The sequence below is a fragment of the Dicentrarchus labrax genome, unplaced genomic scaffold, assembly GCF_905237075.1.
Source record: "Dicentrarchus labrax unplaced genomic scaffold, dlabrax2021, whole genome shotgun sequence".
In the NCBI taxonomy this organism is placed as follows: Eukaryota; Metazoa; Chordata; class Actinopteri; family Moronidae; genus Dicentrarchus; species Dicentrarchus labrax.
In genome coordinates, this window is record NW_026136704.1 from 24,393,791 (window position 1) to 24,415,136 (window position 21,346).

At 40.1% G+C, this 21,346-nt stretch overlaps 1 protein-coding gene across 6 annotated transcripts in view; it reads right to left on the minus strand.

Moving 5' to 3' along the window:
* The window catches only part of pitpnm3 (PITPNM family member 3), an 80,118-nt gene continuing 58,772 nt past the window's right edge, over positions 1-21,346 (minus strand). For all 6 annotated transcript variants that reach the window (XM_051397382.1, XM_051397381.1, XM_051397383.1 and 3 more), the window contains 12 exons: positions 19,899-20,056; positions 19,139-19,309; positions 12,888-13,082; positions 12,607-12,755; positions 9,776-9,892; positions 6,622-6,738; positions 6,373-6,521; positions 5,997-6,146; positions 5,632-5,815; positions 5,327-5,455; positions 4,742-5,156; positions 1-3,450 (listed from right to left, as the gene is read on the minus strand). In XM_051397382.1, coding sequence (XP_051253342.1) covers positions 4,818-5,156; positions 5,327-5,455; positions 5,632-5,815; positions 5,997-6,146; positions 6,373-6,521; positions 6,622-6,738; positions 9,776-9,892; positions 12,607-12,755; positions 12,888-13,082; positions 19,139-19,309; positions 19,899-20,056 — 1,858 coding nt within the window. In that variant the 3' untranslated portion in view covers positions 1-3,450; positions 4,742-4,817. The remainder of the gene's footprint in view (positions 3,451-4,741; positions 5,157-5,326; positions 5,456-5,631; positions 5,816-5,996; positions 6,147-6,372; positions 6,522-6,621; positions 6,739-9,775; positions 9,893-12,606; positions 12,756-12,887; positions 13,083-19,138; positions 19,310-19,898; positions 20,057-21,346) is intronic.

Consider the following 21,346-nt stretch of genomic DNA (forward strand, 5'->3'; position numbering starts at 1 on the left):
TAAATTCTTCAACTGTGAAATATCTTTATTTATGCAATAATGAAAGACGGACTGGGTCCAATAAACACAAAAACATGTTCATCACAGGAGATCTGTACAAAACAAACTGTAGCAGTTTTTTTCCCTTATTGATCATAAAGGCCAGTGTCAAATACTCATAAGACCAGAAATAAGACCACAAAAATAAATAAAGTCATCAAATTCCAGAAGAACCTGTCACACCATGTTAGTTAATTTACTAGAGTTTACTTTAGTAGTCATAATAATTGTTAATAAATGGCAAATTAGGTCACTACCCAATGGTTAAGTCATGATTTGGTGAATACTAATCATTTGACAACATTATTACTTAGTGAGAGGTTAATCATATTTATTTTAAGACAATAATAGTGTAACACTTAAGTTTCTAGATAAATACAAACATTTTACATTATATAATAAATCTTGTACTTTTCTTTCTTGGTGTTTTCCCTGTGATATTGGGATTATTAACCTCTAGTATCTAAGAATAAAATAAAACTGGAATTTATATGATTTATCAGTTTCTATTAATGCCACTAAATAAGTGAATGTTTGAGGTAAAAGACGTAACTTCACAATCTGTATTAACAATGCACTGGCTCATTTTTCAGAAATTCAAATATGCTACATTTTTATCTAAGGTTGTGTTTCCATTTTATCAGTTACCATTTCCTGCTTTATTTTGATGGACTCACCTTTGTTTCTCATTGCAGACTCTTCCTGTCCCTGTGTGTTTTTCTGCTGGTGTGTTCACCTGCCCCGCTCTGATTTGTTTTACCTGTTCCTTACTACCTTCCTCCCTTGTGTATTTAGTCTCTCTGCTCCCTCGTCTGTTTGCCAGTTCGTCTTAGCTCTTTGTTAGTAAGTGTTCCAGCCTTGTTCCTCGTGTGTTTTAACTACATATTTTGGACCCAGACCCAGACTTGCCTAGTGATTTGGATACCTTTGCCTTCGCGGACTGTTAAACTGTGTACCGAACCCCGCTCCTGTTAAGAAAATACTTTAATCATTAACTGCCTGTTTTGACCATTGTCATTGTCTGGTGGCTCCAGTGTGATAAAGTACTGATTTTGATTGTACTCAACATGTGGTGGTTCAATAAATTATTATTCACCACTTATTTACAGATAACTACTCTATTATTAGTTAAGAGGACCACAAACATGACAATCGATAGCCATTATTTAACAATAACAAATAATTAACATGCACAGTACAATCACCATTTAACCATTCGATCTTTTTTTGCCATTTACTAACATTTTACTAAAATGCTGCCCAGCATAAATATTTCCCTCCTCCAGTGTATCATCACGGCAGAAAAATATAACTATACAGAATTATGGAGTCACTTTGATTATTACATTGATGGGAATGATCATTTTGTTGCTTGGATAACAATGTTTCAGTATTAACAATCTAAATGCAAAACAAAATCAAGTTAAGTATTTTAGTATGGTTTCTACAATATTATACAATTACCAAGTAATGCTAATTGGTGCACTGTAATTACAGGGGCGGTACTACAGGGAGTCATACATACTTAGTAGTAATCAAACAGCTAATTACTGGACCACCTAGGCGGTGAAAGAAAAAGAGTCAAAGACAGCTCCCTCCTGGCTTGCACGCTCCACTCCTCTATGCAGGTTTTCAGTTAAACCAAGACAACCTAAGAACTCATAAGCCCTTTTTCTTTCATAGCAGGTATAAAAACCTCAAAGTAATCTTCTGACACACTGCTGCAATCCAAACCTATAAAAATACACGCTCAGTTCTGAAAAGCCGGCAGTAGTGAGCTGCAGTGAGAACATGCAGGTATGTTAATACTGGCCTCCCTGTGTCCTCTGATTCCTCTGCAGAGGCATTTACTTGTCATAGCTGTCTTCATGTTCACAGTAAATACAACTCTACAACAAATACCTACTGTAGACACTCACTCACACATGCACACACATATACAGTATGTCAAAGCAAAATATCAACAAGATAAAATGCACTTTGTCATGAAGTAACAGTAAAACTCAATACTTTGGTCAAACAAATCTAATAATTTTGTATCTCTACATAACATCAAAAACAATTTAAGGCAAAAATCAAGCATTCAACAAGTCAAACAACAAATGGTTCAAAACATACATTGAAAATATTTCTTTTTACAATATTTCCTCATAGAAAAATATGTTTGACTTGCACAGAGTTTTAAACATGGCCACAGTAAGACTCTATTCAACCTTGAGTGCACAAGACAGCATCAGATTTCATCACAAATCTATTGGTTCCAGTGCAGCTGTAGTAAATGGATGCAAGGGCATCCTGGTGTAAATTCAACTGGCGTGGGGTATACTGTACAATATCCTGCAAGCTACTGAAGCTACAAAGAAACAAAACTAAATATTACCAATAATGACAATTACACTGCCATTTTAATTATGTAGGTAAACCACGTCTGATCACGTTCTACAACTGTGTCTATCAATCTGTAAACATTGTTTGGTAAAACCAACACTTCCCTACAAACTATTTTTGTTTAATCCTCCAGTAGTTACAGTATCCATCAGGCAGCAACAGTGCGCAATCTGCAGGAAAAACAAAAACTACAAATACAGTAAAATACAAATACAACTCTTTGTTTCTGAAGCGAGTACCGCAACTAACCACAGCGGAATACTTCGATAGTGCAAATTCGACCTCAGGGGCTGAGCCGTGCACGGCAGTGCCAACACCGGCACTTCACCGGCTGTGGATCCCAGTCTGAGAAGACTGTCGAAAGGCATGTTCTGCCTGACTGGTTGAAGGGAAGGTAGGATGGGCAGGGGTTGTAAGCTATAGCCACAACATGAGGGAGACATCTAACAGTGGGAGTGAAATGGAGGCAGAGGCCGGCGTTCGGCGAGGTTGGCTGATTGGGGCTCCAGATTGCAGAGTTCGTGTACAGATTGAACCTAAATGTCACAGTGCTTCTGTGTCCAGAGGCCCACACAGGGATGATGTGTGTTGCGTATTTACACAAGTGGAGGGATAGTGCAGGAGTCAGTCAACATGACCACCTGTCAGCACAGCAGTCTGAATGGGACCAGAGTGTGTGGTGCAGCATCTGGTAATCTGTTGCTCAAGTCTCAACAGGTTCAAAGTCACCATCACATTTTTCATCCTCTGAAGCTTGTGTGTGGGCATGATTACATGTGTATATCTACTAGCTAAAGTACATTCTTTTGATTTTACAGTTTAACACAATTTGAGCTTGACACAGACATTCGCAAAAATCATTGCCATCCCCAGCAACTGCTTAAAATTTCAGGCACGAAGACTAAGTGGCAGGTCACAAAAAATGGCCGAACAGGTGGCAAAGTGTAGAGGGCCAAGCAGGAGGTAAAGCTGAGGGATACCAGCAGAAGATCCAATGTACATGTACAGTAGGTAGAGGTGATACTGTCAAAGGAAAGGAAAAGTTAACACATTGATTAGTGCTTAATGTGTTCTGTATCAACATATTTGTTCCTACAGGCTCTTACGGTGATATGGCTCCAATCGACATAATTGCGTACAACAATTATACGACCATATTTCCAAATCTAGAAAAGATCGGATTTCAAGTATGGTAGGACATTGCAGTTGTAGCTCATCAGTACTTGCATAATCATAATCATGGGCAAATTTACATTCAGTCCTCCTAGGGAGCTGCTGCTAATAATAGCATTTCTCACTCAGGTTGCCAAAGGAATATTAAGTATCCAGAAAAATCACTCATTATTGTTACTTTTTCTTTGCTTCTTTATTTATTCCTTTCTGTTCTGTTTTCCTTCTTTCTTTTGGGCTCTTAGACATAAGTGCATATATAAAAATATGAATGCCTCTGTGACTAAAATAGTCAAGACTGTAATGTATCAGGTAAATCACAGAACTTAATCTAATCAAGGTGGACATTTATTGACTTTGCCGGAACTCAACAGTAGCGAGAACAATCAATCTATGTTTGCTATTGAGGCTTAACAGACAATGTGAAGTAAAATGTTACATAAATGATAACGGCCATTAATGCCACAGTGACAGTGATTGTTATTTCTAAGGGGAAACAATAAAACATGACTTCACAGGTGTTGCAGCAGTCTGGGGAGGCCTGTTCTGACAATCTAGCACCGCTTTGAAACTCTTAACTAACGTCTGTACATAGGTTGTCTGAGAAAGCCTGTGCACAACACAGGACATTTGTTTATATTGTTAAGAAAGTGGCACAGTCGGCTATCATTTGATGTTTGCACATTTCTGTATTATTTTCTATTTTTGTCTCCCGCTGTAAAATCAGGAGACTAATTGATTTGGTTTTAACAAAATTTGTAGGACTGATTTATGTCATTGCTCTGCTCTGGTATTTTCTAAAATACTCCACTGATTTTACACATGGTGCTCAGTTTACTCACCATGACGAGGACTACTCTGTCTGTGAAAGCGGTCATAAAATATTTTTTTGGCTCTGCAGGGAGCTTTCTAAAGTCTGAAATAACTGATAGGAGGCAGTGTGGGGACATGTTATTTAAGACACCATCAAGTTGCATTATCATAATTGTGGGATCCGGCATTTTTGGAGCTTGACCAATGCTAGGCACTAAACGTCAAGATATCTAAGGCTTTGGTTCTTTGCATTTGACTATTTTTCTTTTAATATGTCTCTTCAGTCCCAAAGGTATTATTACTGAGCCATATTTAAACAATAAGATCTCACCTTGGCCCTGGACACTAAGACCCCCTTTACTACTCCTCTTCTATCCTCCTGCAATCCTTCCATCTATTTTCTGATGTCAGGGAGTGGTGTCTCCACGGTGCATGGAGGCTCTTCCCCATACACCCTGTCCACCTCCTCCTCCCCCTCCTCCTCCTCCTCCTCCCCCGTGGTCCTTATCTGACTCCGGCTGGCTCTGGGCTCGCTCAGGCTTTGGGTTGGGTGTGCACGGTGGGTCGGGCTGCTGCACTGACATGGTCCTGCGGAGGTGGGTGCGCTTACACAGGAAGTCAGGCTTCGCTGAGAGACCAAATGAGCCTTTTCTCAGAACCATACGAACTGAAGGAGATTTCTTGGGTCTGGCTCTGTGCCCAAACTGAAGGGTGGAGAGGTGCGCTGCATAGCCATCGCTCAGGAACTACATACACCACACAGAGAAGAGATTAGAAAATCAAAGAATAGTAAGAAGATTAAAGTACATAAGAAAAACCAAGTGGAAAAAACAAAACCTTTCAACTGAAATAGGGAGACAGACCATGAAATGCAACTAAAGAAAGAGATAAAAGACCCATATGAAAACTGAACTACCTGGCACTGATTTTGGTACTTCTTCGAAGGTCTGCCAACAATATAAATCTGTGAGGGGCTGAGCCCGAGCATGTTGTAAACAGAGATGTCCTTCATGGATCCATAAGCAGAGTTGATCTTAATGTGACACTGGTGAGAGGGTGAGAGAGAGAGCAAATAATCAGTCGGAGATGTGCGTGGCATTTCGATGCAGCTACAACCCAAGGCTACAACACTGTGAGCTCTCATAAGAAATCAAGAGATACGTGTGGGGTGGAGAACAAAATGCACTGTACAGTCAATGTCAGAACGATGGTTCGTCTCACCTCCTGTATTAGGTTCCTGAGGAAGATGGTCTTCTGTCTCAGGGGATCATGAACCAGGCCTTCAGAAAAGAAGATCATCCCATGGGGGAAATTGTGCTGCGAGAGCCAGGATACTACACGCTGCTTCTGCATGTCAGGGCGGCCTGTGATGTAGATAATTAGATATCCCAGGTCCTGCCAATGCCTGTGAATACATAACATCAAATACACTCCAAAGTCATTCATTTTGATCAGCAGTAGTGACATTATCTTGGAGAGGACACGCTTAAATGCTTCAAACATCAGTTGTGCATTCACTTCTGAATGTATATCCTTCTGAACCTTCTTCATCCACACACCCACTCAGAGGCTGTGTTACAATTTACCTGACGACATCGACAGCTCCCGGGCGGACCTTGGGGTCACTGCCCATGATTGACACACTAGCAGCAAAAGAGCCATCAATGCTGAAGACCACACACTCCATGCCCCGTGGCAACACAGTCAGGTAGGCCTCTGCACTTGTTTGATCCCCCCTTGGGATATAAAAGGAGAGAGATTGAATGAGAAACTGCATTTGCTACACATGGTCGTTATTCCCTTCAAGGTCCTTTATACTGCACCCCTTAGCTAGAAGCCCACATACTGATACAGAGCATGGATATAGTACTTAATTCAATAGTTCTCTCCTTTTTCTATGTATTGCTACGTCTTATTGCATTATGCAGCACTCGGTAAAGGGCCTGCTATGTGGATGCTTACTTGACCACCATTTTAATCGGATAGACTCCCAGGGCAAGCTTCTTGCTCTTGGGTATCGTATATGTGACTCTGCCGCTGCTGTTGGTCACCTCCGTGTCAAAGTGCACCCAGCGGCCAGACTGAGGTTGTGTCATTAGCAGGATGTCCACCTATGAGAGGCAGGGTGGGTCAACGGGCAGAGATTAATGTTAAGTCTTTCATACACAGTATATACAACATGTAGTACTCAGTCATGTTGCTGCTTTTCACCTTTTCTCCAGTAAGGGTAACCATGTCTAATGGGCCGTACATGAAGCGACCAACCAGAGTTTGAGGTCCATCCTCAGTGGCAATGACATCATTCACCCTGTGGTTGGCAGTGACGTTCTGCAGAGGGAGCATGAAACACATTTCAGTCAGGACACTGAAGTCAAGGTTTTCACCTTTTACTGCTGCTCATGTGATGTTCCGAAGCAAATTTTTGCATTGACTGATGGAGACAGAGAGATAGAAAGATGGTAGAAAGCTCTGAAAAAACATTATTTTATCCCAAGGTCATGAATGAACGTCAATGCTCAAACCTGAGAAAGCCTAACACAGACAGTGAGCTTCAGAAGAACCATCTATAGACATTTAATATACATCAACACAAATTTAAAACTGCTAAAATCTATATTTTTATTGATAGATTAATAATGGGTCAAATGACTATGTGTAACATGGAAGGGGTTGGTTGTAGAGATAAACTTATAAAAAATTATGACCCAAAGCTAAAGCTTTTTTGTTTCTAACAGCTTATCGTTTCGATTTTGCCCGTAACATTGCACATCAGGCTTGTTTCCAAATGCAACAGGAACTTTTACAGTGGAAAAACAAAAAAACCTACCCTACACTACCTGCTGCAGCACACTACAGACAGATAGAGCAGCTAGGTTGAGAAAACATATTAGCAGCTACAGAGACAGATATTTCCGAGATAAAAGGTGACTAAACACGAGGTGGCCAAAAACCTCAAAAGAATGTTGTTCCATATTTGCTTGCTGCGTACTGTATATATGAAACTGTTTGCTAACAAGTTAACCATGTCAACTTAAAGGTGATAATATGTGAATGTTGTGTTTACAACTTGCTGCTGCCCCAAAGGGCAGCTAACAAAGGGCTTCAGAACTATTCAAAAATTCACATCAAACTAAATGTAAATAGGAGTTCTGAGGAAGTGAAGGGAGTTAAAATGCTAAAAGCGGTTTATGTGGACCACCTTAACAATTAGACATAAACTATTACACAGTAGGTAGCCTACAACATGTGACTATGAAATGACGTCTGCGCCTTCTTGAACTACCATGAGGAGCCATTAAAATAACCACACGTGTCTTTATAAGCCCTTTAGACACACAGCACTATACAACAAGCAGAGATGTGTTGCATTTCCAGATTTCCAACCAAATGCCTTTGAACAATGCCCTGTGGGATCTTCCAGAAAAGAGGGTTAACTCACTATTAAGCTTCCTTGTCTTGTTCTTCTCTCCATATTGCACCATTCAGTGGAACCTCCAAGTGAGCCAGCAGAGAAACACTAATCCCTAAATCTCTCATTGCTGAGATGGCTGCATTTTAATAGCATATTATCAGAACGCAAGTGTATAATTCTCAGACTCTGTTGCGGGCCACCATGAAAGAAATTTTCCTACCAACTTTTCTGCCATTTCTGTAACCTTCACTTTATCCTGGAGAATTCGGCTCGGCACATATGTTCTTTTTATACACCCTGCTTTTTTTGCCCTGTAGATAGTACGATAAAAGATAAGACTTCCTCCAGAGGCCTGTGCTGGGTTTACGCTTATCAAGAGCTGATAAAACGTTTACTTTTAAAAATATAAAATACAAGAGTCACAGCTAATATAAACATCCTATAATAGAAGTACAACTTCATGAGTACATAATAGCAACAGCAGTGAATGCAATTTGTTAATTCTATCTTTGTTTATTGCAATGATTTCATGAGGAGCGAGAGGCTGCGATGACATTTAATTTACCTGAAAATAAAGTGCTGTTTATTGACAGCACTCACTGAAAGATAATGGATCATCTGCACATAATCATATTGTAAAGTGCTCACGTGATCAAACATGTTGTGGTTGTATTTTACTGTTGAACCACATTGGTAAATGATAACTGATTTAACAGATGTAGCATCTAACATAATTTCCAGTTGTTTTGCTTTGTCAACAATTAATTTTGCCAGGCATATATATGCACAACTGCACACATACACTAACATACAGTAAATAAAACATCCCAGCTACTGTGTGACTTGAGGAGGCCTAACAGTGTTGGATATGTGGTTAGATTTCCCCGACACAGTTCACTAGTTACTCTGTGCAGTCATACGTGACAAAAAGAAAGCAACATGCGCCTTAGTATCACCATCCACTCAAACCCGACAAAAGCGTGGAAGAGAGGAGTTGGAGAGTCAGACCCCTGCCTGCGAAAGAGCAGCATGTACAAGAAACAACAGCCACACTAGTGGTCCTGCTCCAGCTGTGACAAAGAGGAAGCTGCGGAAGATCAGAAATAGAAGCCAAGTCTCTCTGAATTGTATCACTCTGCAGCAGATGAGCTGGCTGTGATTCAGATTCAATCAGCACGGAGCGGCTCTAAATCTCTACATACCAAATCATACTCAGGATGGGGCAACTTTTTGTAGAACAACTGTTCTTTAAGCACTTACATCAGAAAACACATCACTTGGCCAAGGTGAGGCATGAACAAGATCACACTGAAAGAGGAAAACCTTCACAGACTCAAATATAGGTTTCCATGGTACTCTGGTTCCTGGAGTTCTATTTATAGCCTCAATAAAAGCAGGCAGTAACTAAATTCCTGTCTTTAGAAAATGGAAGCTAAAAGGAGCATGGTGGATAGCAACGTGACCTTGATTGTTTAACTCTGCACGGCTCAGAAGCATCAAGTAATTGTGTGTGTCTGCCTGCATCAGTGCTTCAAGGTGAAAGTGTGGGAGTATTTTAAGAAATTCAAGCCACAGACCATTCACACGGGCCACAGCAATAAAGCATTACAACCTCAAGAGTTAGTGATAAATGTATTTTTAGTCTGAATGAATGCAAGGCTAATGTGGCAGAAGAACAATTTCTGCACTGTGTGTGAGTGTTTGTGTGGGTGGTTGTATTTCTGAGAAGGAGAGGCACCTTAGAGACAATATTCCAGGTTGTGTAATATCTTGTGTCCAAGCCAAAGTGCTTTGTTAAAATATTCATGAATTTCTTTGCATAAAGTTTGAACATGAGCTTCTAAAAGGTAATTGAGGAGCAATATAATCACATTTGTGTTGGTGATTTAGCCAGCAGAGCAAACTGGGACAAAAGTAAATTTTTACAAAGTAAAACACCGAATAATTTATTACCCTTAGTTTGACATGTGTCCTCCTTCTGAGCCATTTCTCACGTGGGCTGGAGGGAGAGAATGGAGCGGAGTCCGGATTATCTGATTCTTGGGTCTTCACACAGTCACATCGCATTAGCTGTCAATAAACACATGAATATATAAGAGCAGGCATTTCCACACCCAAGCCTTTGAAATCAAATCCTACATTAAGCAGACAGACCAGGTTTGTCTATCAGTAATGGCCTGAGCACTTTCTGCACATCAATGCAGTTAAGAATAATAAACAATAATAACATGGAACCATCTAACGCCTTGAAATTAAATCTGCAGTTATGTTTAGGCATCATAAATCACAATTCTAATGGAAAGCTTTTGTGACAAGAGCAGCACTGACACAGATTAAGGGCTAAGGGGTGATTTGGAGAGTACTCGAAGAAAATTACCACTGACTCCTTGAAAGAGGCAATGCATATCATTCCTGACTCAATCACTAGTTGGCTTGGATGTAGAGATGCTCCTTGTTTAAAAACACATTCTCTAAGATACTCCTAGAAATTGGACTATGAGAAAAGCACATGATTCAGCTTTAAGAAATAATTTTCTGTGCAGCCCTTAAATTCCATGACAATCCTTTAATATGACTGGAGCTGAAAACCACTGAACCAAAAATAATGATCTTTGGGTTTATTAGCTTCCTGATGGCGTCGATAGCACTTCTTCTATGTGCTCTCCTTATTCTACTCACGTTTTCTCACAAAGAAGACACGCTGCTGCAGCAGACAGTGGCACAGTGAAGAAAATCTTTTTTTTTTTCCTCGGGAGCTCTGCTTTCTAATGATCAAATTCAAATACTGACAGTGTTTCCAGTGGCTTTTAATAGGATATGACGTGATACACTTGTTTAATTTATTTATGTTTTTATCCTGCTCTTTGGATTCAGTGAACATCCTTGTCATTATCACAGATTCACAAATACACACTACACATGACTGTAATCACTGTCAAAGATGGGATATATTCATGGGCAGCTCAGTGGGTAGATGGTGGTAGTAGCACTGCCAGGGCTCATGGTTTAATTCCCACTTAAGTACTAGAAATATATGCACTGGTGGCACTATAAGACTATAAGGTTGAGTCCTTGTGATGTGAAGAAAGTTAATGATAGAGGTATGGAAATGACCAGACTCACTTTAGCTGAGAACACATTTGCATACCTTTAAAATCCTAACCAACCGTAAAAAATGGTTGGTACCACACATTTCATTTCTGACTTCTGCAGATTATAGTCACGTCCTTCAAATTCTATACACAAACCAGCCCACACTACAGAATCCTGGTCAGATTTGTTCATATTTCAGTCAAACACGTTTGATAAATTGTCTCCCACTTGTCTGAGGCTTAACTGTGAGGTGTGAGATGAATCTTAAACATCCTCACACAAGATAAAGTGTGCCAACTGTTGATAGTGACCTTCCCTTCATTTTGCAGACCACCACACAATCCCCACAATCTTAATCATTACTCATAAAGGCTTGACTGAGCACTGGATTGTAGCTAAACATACTGTCTTGAAGAGCCTTCACACAATATTTATGGTTATTTTTTGGGGGGTAAATCTATACCTACATTGTTTATTTCTTTATGCAGCCTCCACAGTTACATGCCATAAAGGAGTGTTGACGACATTACTGGCTGGCTGCCAGACTTCTGGTTCTAACATATTCAGGGTATGATCTGTGCAGAAGGAGCTCTTGAACAACTAAGCAGCATCCTTCCTCAATGCTGTGTTGTTTGTGAAGCAAGAAGACATCATTAAATGGAAACAGCTGTTCCACAACGAATAGCATTTGGTTCAAAAAAATTGCAAAAGAGGAGAATATAAAACATCCGAGTCACCTTTCACTACCTTAAACTTTGAGTACGATCTGAAAAGTCACAGAGGATGCAGCATCTTAAAGATGGCATATGTTAAAAAACTAGTGGATTGGCCTTTGTTTGGACGTTCCGGAAGACGTTAATGGATCCAAGTCTCACCTACATTATATATCAAAATAAACTAAAATGGCATGTGGAGTTCCCCATGGGTCAATCCTTGGACCCCTTTGTCAACTGCAACATACTGCCATTCACTGAATAGTTTTTGGATTATTTGCACAACAAACTGTTATTCTGCTAATTTTATTTTACAAGAAATGCCAACAAAAGTTTCTAAAAATAAACCACTTCATATTAAAGCACCACAAAAAGACAACTCTGCTTCCAACTGGCCTATGCCCAGTGCCTCCACTTTATACCGCCTACAACTTTCTTGTTATACAGACAGATTTTAGTGTACATCTCACAAAGAGCTAAATGGATGATGCACTGACAGCAAGTATCTTTCTGCTACTCTCATTTTGTTATAGTTGAAGAAGTAGTCGAAGAAGAAATCTATAGTTATAGAAGTAAACAAATCTGGAGGCCGTGAACAGACCACAACTGTTACATCAAGGAAGATGGTGCATATTAAAACGTAACAAGAGACTGGAGACCTGCCATATTTTGGAGTTTTTAGAGTAACATGCTAAGAGAATCCTTCCACATTTGATTTGACAAGTCTTTTTTGATACTAGCCACCATTTTCAGAGACTGTAATTCACATAGCTCTTACTTTTCCCTACAAACAGTTTTTTGTCTTATGGTGAAACTTCCTTCTGAAATGTCATATGTATGCTAATTATCATATACCAGAACAAGTCAGTGTAAGTCTTTAATGTTTTAGTATGCTAAAATAAATCACTACTTCCCTCAATCTCTAAAACTTGCTAGAAAAAAAAAAAAAAAAACATGCTCTCAATAAGGCTTGCCCACCTGCCGGAGAACAAAAGCTGCTACGTCAGTGGACTCCCAGTAAGAGGCGTGAAAAAGGTGAGGCAGAGCCACTGTTGGGAAGGCAGTCAGCACATCAGGGCAATACAAAGCATAATCCAGCCTCTTGGATCCCCACCAGCTGCTGGAAACTGGGAACAAACACACATTTGCAAGAATAGATATGGAAATCTGAGGTCAGCGAAAGAGTTGTAAACCTGAATTCATCTACAGAAGATAATTTAATAAATTAGGCAAGACAGTGTAGCGTCCCTCCTACTCACTGTTAGCTATGGTGTTTCCCAGCTGGCCCATGGAGCAAATCGAAGTTTCACTTTCCACACTGGTCACGCTGGCTCTACGACCTCCCTCTTCTCCTCCTCCTCCTCCTTCACTCTTCGTCCCAGGCTGTGAAGCTGAACCTCCAGGAGTTTGATCACTTTCCAGAAACACGTTTGTATGACCTTGGATACTCTCCGCTAGGGAGGGTGAGAAGAGGAGGGAAAAAGAAAAGACAAGGACAGACGAAGAGGTAAGAGGAAAGGAAATGCTTTGATCAGTCAACAATTGACTGGCCTCAATCTTTAAATCAATGTTATTATTTTGCCTAATGAGGTAGCCTCTTGTTGTGTATTGACTTGCTTTGTGTTTTATCACGGTAAACTAAAGACAAGGACTACGTAGGAGTACAATGACAGAGGCTGCTAGTCTACATGGGGTAGACAAGTAGAATAATTTTATCAGGTTGGCTTCTTATCTCCAACCAGCACGTCTCTACGCAGCTCTCTCCTATTTGTTCAGTGATAATACTGCATAATAGGAAAAAGTGAATTTTCCCTGAAGACCTGGTTTCACCAGACATCATGGATCTACTTGTTATTCTGTAAGACGCAGAGCCTAGAAGAAACAAATTTCATCAATAATTTAATTGTCAGAGAGGCAAGTGTCTACCAGTTCAGTTCAATATCACATTTACCTTAAACCATACAGTATGTCCTGGGGACAAAAGGAGACTCACACTGAATGTAATACAACAGTATTTCCTTAGCTGAACAACAGGAAGTAGTATGAAACTCAAAATGTTTAGGCCTCGTATGTTGTTGTAAATCTATTATGACACTGGATATGGTGTGTTACAGATAAAATGTTGACCTCAGACCAATCCATTCTCTGCCAAACATCTGAACAGGATATATTCTATATATTTGTGTAAACAAACAAGCCAAAACTGCAGATCACCGCATTTCTGTATCATGCCATTTATTTGCTCCCATTTACTGTAATATGTATTAATCCAGTAGGATGTCTTTGATGTGATGGAGTGGATATAAGGTATGAACCAGGAGCAGGAATACGAAGCAGCATGGCTTAACGAGTGTGTCTGCAAATGTGACTGTCTTTTATAGGCATCTTTCTTTCTCTTAACCTTTGCCTCTGACACAATTCTCTGTTGACATGACTTCCACTCACACTAAACACCACCATTAGACAGATGCTATCTCCACTCCTGCATGCATTCCATTTTTGTAACTGGGGTGTCTGGATGTATCAAATGATCCCCGAGAATAGTCCGTTTTGTTTCATGAAGCAGTCAGTTATTGGCAGATTAACCCTCTCCCAGCGGCATGCAGGAATGGTTATAAATATGCCGCCAGATGCAGCCACATGTTGCCTTGTGTTTGGTCTGTGAGGGATCGGCTACTGCAGCAGAATACAGATTAACAGCCGCACTCTGAGACGTGAGGGAGAATCAGGTGTGGTTAATAAATGCCCACAGTCAAGGCAAAGAACCATCCATATTAGGATGATGAAGATGATGGAATCTGACAGATATTATGTACGTGTCAGGGATGCCGGATTGAATGGTTTTCACATAAATACAAATTTTTGCAGCATTAAAGTGTGCGTGTGTAGTGCCCTTTTCAGACATGGAATACGTAACATTACTGGCTTCATCCATCTGTTCAAGTGATGGCATTTTCTCATTCAGACATAGGTGACTTTTAAGTTAATGTTCCTCATTAAATATTAAGTTAAAAAATGTTACGAGGGCGAGACTTTTCTGTTCCCTCACAGGCTACATCCTGGAGGTATTTGAAAAGGTATTTTGTTGTTGAAGCTCTAATGACTGTGAACCAGATAGAGGCTTGTCCCCTCTTCTCGGGAGTGAATCCACTAATAGATTTTCACATCAATTTTATAATTTAAAGCTATTAGAGAGCGAACTCTGCTGCCTGTTTTATAATGTCCAACAGTGCACAAGCATTGAATGGCAGGATGTTAAGTTGGGTTGGATATTCATTGATTGGCATGAATGAACATTGGAAATGTAGGGAGAAACTGTTGGACAGGGTGGTGGTTGCACGAGGGTTTTTTTTAAAATGCTGCCACATTAACATAAATGGGTGCATAAAAAAAGCAAAAAGTATTGACAGAATGATATTCCCTTTGACGTACAATATTTGAAGCAAAAACTCAGTTGTCAGTTTTTAGTTTTTTGCATTGTTGGTTGGACAAAACAAACAATGAGTTGCAACAATTGATTAATCAAGGAAGTCAATTTGCAACTATTTTGATAATTTTTCAAGTAGAAATGCCAAAAATGTGATGGTTCCAGCTGCTCAAAAGTGAACATTTGTAGCTTTCTCTTGAATTAAACTCAATATCTGTGGGTTTTAGACTGTTTGGGCTAAAGGAAATTGTGATAGCCATTTTTACTACTCACTTATAGACCAAACAACTCACTTACTACTCACTTATAGACCAAACAATTAATCAAATAAATGAATCTGCATATTGATTATGAAAAGAATAGTTTGTTAGTTAGTTAGTTCCTAACAGATTCTTCTTTTAGTTAGTAAAAAAGATAATAATTAAGAATAATCATTAGTTGCAGCCTGATGGGAACCACCTCGGGCTCTGCAAAATTGTGATGGACATTTTCCTAACCATTTTCTGACATTTTGAAAACTAAACCATTACTGTAATGAATTAATCATAAACATAATTAATAGAAGGACAGGGCAGGTTTTCAGAAATGACTGGGTTTGACACAGTGAAAGATTTGCATCCACAACAGAATACAGATTAAATACCCCTCTCTCTGGCCACCTGCTTTATTTTTCCAACACTAGACTTTGGGAAAAAAGTTGAATTACACACCTATAGAGACATCATGAGTCATATTTCCAAAAACAATGCACATCACATGTCAGTCAGTCTTTCTGAGTTTTATTTCAGCAGCATCATTGCTGCATATATAAAAATACAAGTAAACTGCAACATTTAGCTTTTCCTGTTCATTAAGCTAGTGCCATAAGAAAAGCCTATAAAGAAAAGCCTTTGAATTAACATCCCTCACAGGGCGCACCTGGTACAGCTGGCGTCCCTAAGTTCTTGATTCAGGAGTCAAAAACTCAATTTAAAAATCTAATATTTAAGTGAATCAATTTTTTCCCCCATCCCTAGTCCTACACACACACACACACACACACACACACACACACACACACACACACACACACACACACACACACACACACACACACACACACACACACACACACACACACACACTGCAATCTGTTGTCATTAATGTGCCCTGCCCCACACTGCTCAGAGGAGCCTTATTCTCTTTCAGCCTCTGATACATTAGCATGACTCTGTCTTTCTCACAGCACAATAAGATGAGAGGAGCAGAGAGGGAGGGAGAGATGATTCTGACAGACAGAGAGAAAAGAAAGAGAAGAGAGAAAGGGCCACTGTCTCTGACGCATTTTCTGAAACACACACACACACACACACACACACACACACACACACACACACACTAAATACAGTTTCAAAAGACGTGTGCTGGGGAACAAGCAGAGAGTGTGACATCAAAAAACTGCAAGGGCTAGCAGGAAAGAGGGAACAACATGGTGACAAAGACATACACAGAAGGAAAATAGGGCAAAAGTGTCTTTGTAAATCTGAGAAGAGAAACTAAAAAGATTACAGTCCCACCAAATGACCAGTTTGGAAACAAAAAGATTATGACCTAAGCACAAGGCAGGGGAGAGTGAAACAGCAGATGACAGTGTTAAAGGAAGGACAAGCAGAGAGAATTCATAACGTGAGGGAGGATGATTGCACTGTGGCCTTGAAACGTCTTTGTAACAAAAAGAGACTTTTAACTGAGCGCCCTCCCCTCCAGTCCTCGCCACCCTCTCAGCCTCCACACGAGCATCCTATTAGGGGATAATTTCATGGCAGAGCAAAAAGATACACCACCATTAAAGCACTGTTAGCCATGTGATCAATACTGATAAAAATGACTATAATTCCACATGCGTTTGCTTTCATGGATGATCATATTTCCCACTGGACCATAGCTGGAAATCAATAGGAAGGGGGCTCATTCCCTCTATATTAGCAGCATTCATCATAATAAAACCTCCACTGTTGACGGGTGTGGATGTCAAAGTCATACCCACAGGAGCCTGATTTGATTGGCTCTCCATGCCTTCATAACAACTAATTACCATATTACAGAGCAGGAAATGGGTGATGTGTGCCACTGTTTTTTCTGTGTGAGTGTGTTTTGTATGTCTGCCTCTGCCTCCATGTGCACCTGTCTATGGTTTTTAATTTAACACATAATTTGACGGCATCCAAGCTCGATCCGTGGAACAGGGCTGCAGACCCGTAATTAAAAGCCGGTATAGCTGCAAGCTTACGATGTGTGTCTGCTTTTACACTTCATCACCTTTATCAGCACTAGCATCCCACTTTGTGACTGGCTGAACATGATTAAATTAATAAATCACAGCTTTGGCATCCAGTTTACACGGGTAAAAACACTGTGGTATTTACTATCATGTGTCACATACAAGTGAAACACGCAGATTGCTCATGGGTTCCCTGTTTAAAGAGGAACCAAATAAATTGATTGAAGCTGATATATCCATCATGCGGAGAACATATACAATGATTTAGAGTTAGTTAGTTAATTAGTTAGTGAAGCTCTTTTCAGACCTGGAATATGTAACATTGCTGGATACCCGCATAGGTTTGAGTTACATAAATGTTCTGTATCGGCTTTGTTCAAACATGACAGGACTTTTGCAGAAAAAGCAACAACACTCGCTTGTGTTGGCTTGCCTCACTTCTAACAGTGAATCCCCTAATACATTTTCTCATAAATTTCATAATTAGCCAGAGGTGCAACTGATTTTATGTATTATGTAAAGATGGATTCTTGTAGAGTATAGCTATAAATGTGGTGCTTTTGTTTTCTACAGGCATTTTTAGATACAAAACCTCTCTGTGAGCTGTAGGTGAAACTCACTTACAGAATCACGATTAGCTCGCTGCAATATGTTCATCAGAATGAGGCAGTAACTGAAAGGCAGCAAGGATGAGATGGATCAGTGAAATTAGCCATAACACAATCGCCCACTTCGTTCTTAAATTATGAGTCAAAAGTGTCACTAATTCATTGTCCGATCAATTGCGAAATGTGGTCATCAATTCTTGAATTATGGCCAAAAATTTGTTCACAAGAACAAACCTGAACAAAGAATGCCTCCAGCCACAGCTATCGGTGGCACAGAGGAATGCAACACAATAATGCTCTTTTACTATAAGCCTAATTTTAAGCTTTTCATTTCTATTTTTTCCCCCAAATTTGTCAAATGAATAGCCGATATTCACGATCTTACTCAAAAATATACTGTACTGCAGGCTAATTGAAAGCAAAATGGAAATTATGTCACAGGGGTGGCACATTGACAAATCTGCTTTGAGTTATACATTTTTCTAATGATTGCATAGTGAGTAAAAAATAAATGTTTCAAAGCCTTACAAGTCTTCTGATCTGGGTTCACGCTTGCAAGCTGTTAGCACAAACGATCAGTCCTTGTCCTACTTTCTCTCAGTGAGATTGGTGGATAGAGAGGCAGGGGAACCAGGCGATGCGTCATAACTGCTGTTTAGAGTGAGTCTCTATGTCCCAAAAGTGGGCTAAAACATGCTTCAAATAAATCAGTGGCTCATTAAGGACTCAGTCTCTACAACCAAGCCCTCCAGGGGGATTACAGCAGTACTGTGCCTTATCTAGCAGACTAATATCTCACATGCTGTGCCTTATCCTCAGAGAGGGGTGGCAGGCTAAAGTTACTGCACCACAAGAAGATGAAGTATAATTACTTCAAACTTCAGGCTTTCGGGGCAGGATTTAGCTCTGCCTTTGCAGGGCGAAGTCACACCGATGGGGTTGAGGCTCTGTGTGCATCTGAGTCTGTGTACATGTGCGGTTGTGAAAATTCACATTACTTAGTCATAGAATCTCAGTGCCGCTGTAATCTAGTCCCGCTAACAGGATTCCTCAAAGGTTTCACGCCAGCTTTGAAATGCAAAATCTAAAAGGTTATTAATATGGAATTACAATTACACCAGAAAATAGATTAACCAATGAAATATTCAGGAGGAGCTGCTCTCATGTCTCCCCACGCTGGTAAATTGATTTCCAGGGTTAAATCACGCATCCTACCTATGAGCATTGAGCGTCCATCTCCGAGAGGGTAGCGCTGGTAGCGTGGTACAGCAAATGGTGGCAACTTGTGGAAGAGAGGCTGCAGCAGCGGCTCCAGTCTGGAGGCTGAAGGGTCCGAGGGGTAAAACAGGTTGAAAATCTGAGAGCAGGCTGGATGGAGCTGGCTCACTGAGGGTCAGAAAACACAATGGCCAAGCAAAGCAATTAGGAAGAGCAATATTTGACAGAGTGGGATTTGGAAGCCCTATAAACAGGGGTTCAAAAAAAGAGAAAATAACTTATTGTTTCTTATCAGAAGCTCATTTTCTCCCTGTTTGTAAGAGTGTAAGCATATTCTGAGCGGTGCTCGCCATCAGAGTACCTTGTTTTCAGTGAACTACATTTAACAGTGGAGCAAGAAAAGAAATATTTTTCTTTTCTCCTTGGGGCAGGGAACACAACAACCTTTGGAGAGCAGAGGAAAAACTGGCTTAAACAGATCTGATCCTTTTATAAATGGTGAGTATTTTCACAGAAAAAAAAAGAGTAAACAGATGAGACCAATCTATCAAACTCTAATGTCAAGTGCTATATAGTTGACAAGCTTATAATAAGACAACAGAAAAACAACAAAACAGTAAAACAATAGGAGACTAATATACACACACACATAAGTAAGGGTGTGATGTGTGTGTTTCAAGGGCCCATACTTCAGTTAATGCATGTAAGAATAAAAAATATAATTAGCTAATATGCTTTGCATGTGTCTGATTCTTACCTTGGACAGCAGGCAGCACAGTGCGTCTCATGGCCAGTACAAGGCCCAGCGGACAGCCCAGCAGATAGCAGTCCGACACCTCAAAGTCGAATCGGCCGGGGTTCAACACCAAGCTGGTGCTACTGCCGCCACGCACTTCCACACTCTCCTTCATCAAACTGGGGAACAGACATGGCCACAAAATATAGAATGTTATCTACTGTTTTTTTTATTTGTTATGTTAATAAATGGACTGGGTGCAGGCACGTGAGGATTTTGTGAAAGTGGTTTATTCAGCAATAACATGAGGATCAGGTACTAAGCATTTAAATACATTACTGAAACACAGAGGCATCACTTTTAAAAGCTGTTTATCATAACAATTAAGAATAAAAGCCTGTAAATGTGGCTTCAGGTAAGAAATGAATACAAAATATATAATTTTGGGGGGTAACACTTTGTTTCAACAATAATGTGCATGCTGAGATTGGGAAGGCAAATGTCTCAGAGAATGTAAGTCATGCTTTTGCTTTGTCCTGACTCAATAGTTGGCTAGTTTTAACATTCTGGGGTCAGTGTTGGCGCCGGGCCTTTATGACTCAGCCTGAGCAGCTCTTCACTCAGTCCTCACAGGCTGCATCATGCTTACAGCTGTTTGAACAGCAGTGCTGGTCTCAGTCGCAACCCTCTGCCGACTGACGAGATCTCTCTGCTCTCTAGCGAGCCAACATTTCCCATTAAATCCAGCTTGGGGAAAAAGGATTAGCAAACAGTCTCGAGCCATCTTTAAAAGCCAAATCAATAGTGCTTTGATTGCCTTCCGCTTCCATTTTGGTTATTGTCTTGTCTCTCGTTATGTGTTCACTCTTTTACTTCTTCCTACCATGCCCTCAAGAAACTGTCAGTCAGTCTGTTTGTCTGCAGCTGAAGAGACAGTCAGTGAACCACTGGGGCATTATTTATTGCATGAACATGACATACAGAGCAGGGATGAGAACGACTACATGTTCTCTACTTCTGCAAATAGACTCAAATCCCATGTTGACATATGAAATTTATTTCAACAAAAATCAAAGCTCTGAGCAAGCATACTTTTCATGCACACAGAATGTTGCCTGTTGGTGCAGAAAGTGTTATTTTTTCTGCCTGGATGGGCTTAATTTCCCTTTTTGCAGCTATAGCACTTGTCATTTCACTGAACATCATCACTAATATGTTAAATAAATATGACAAACATTGACTAACTGTCACTGACATGTTTTTATGAGGGATAATGAGCAAAGAACATATGACCATGTGTCATACTGCCAAGCTTTTTAGCAACAAATAGATCTGATGCTGATGCCTCCCTATTAAACTAAAGCATTGCAGAAAGGTTTACTTATGGGCACTAAGCCTTTCAGTAACTCTAACTGCACATAATCTTTTTTTTCTGAGCACTTTAGACAAAATAGATGTCTAAATGCTGT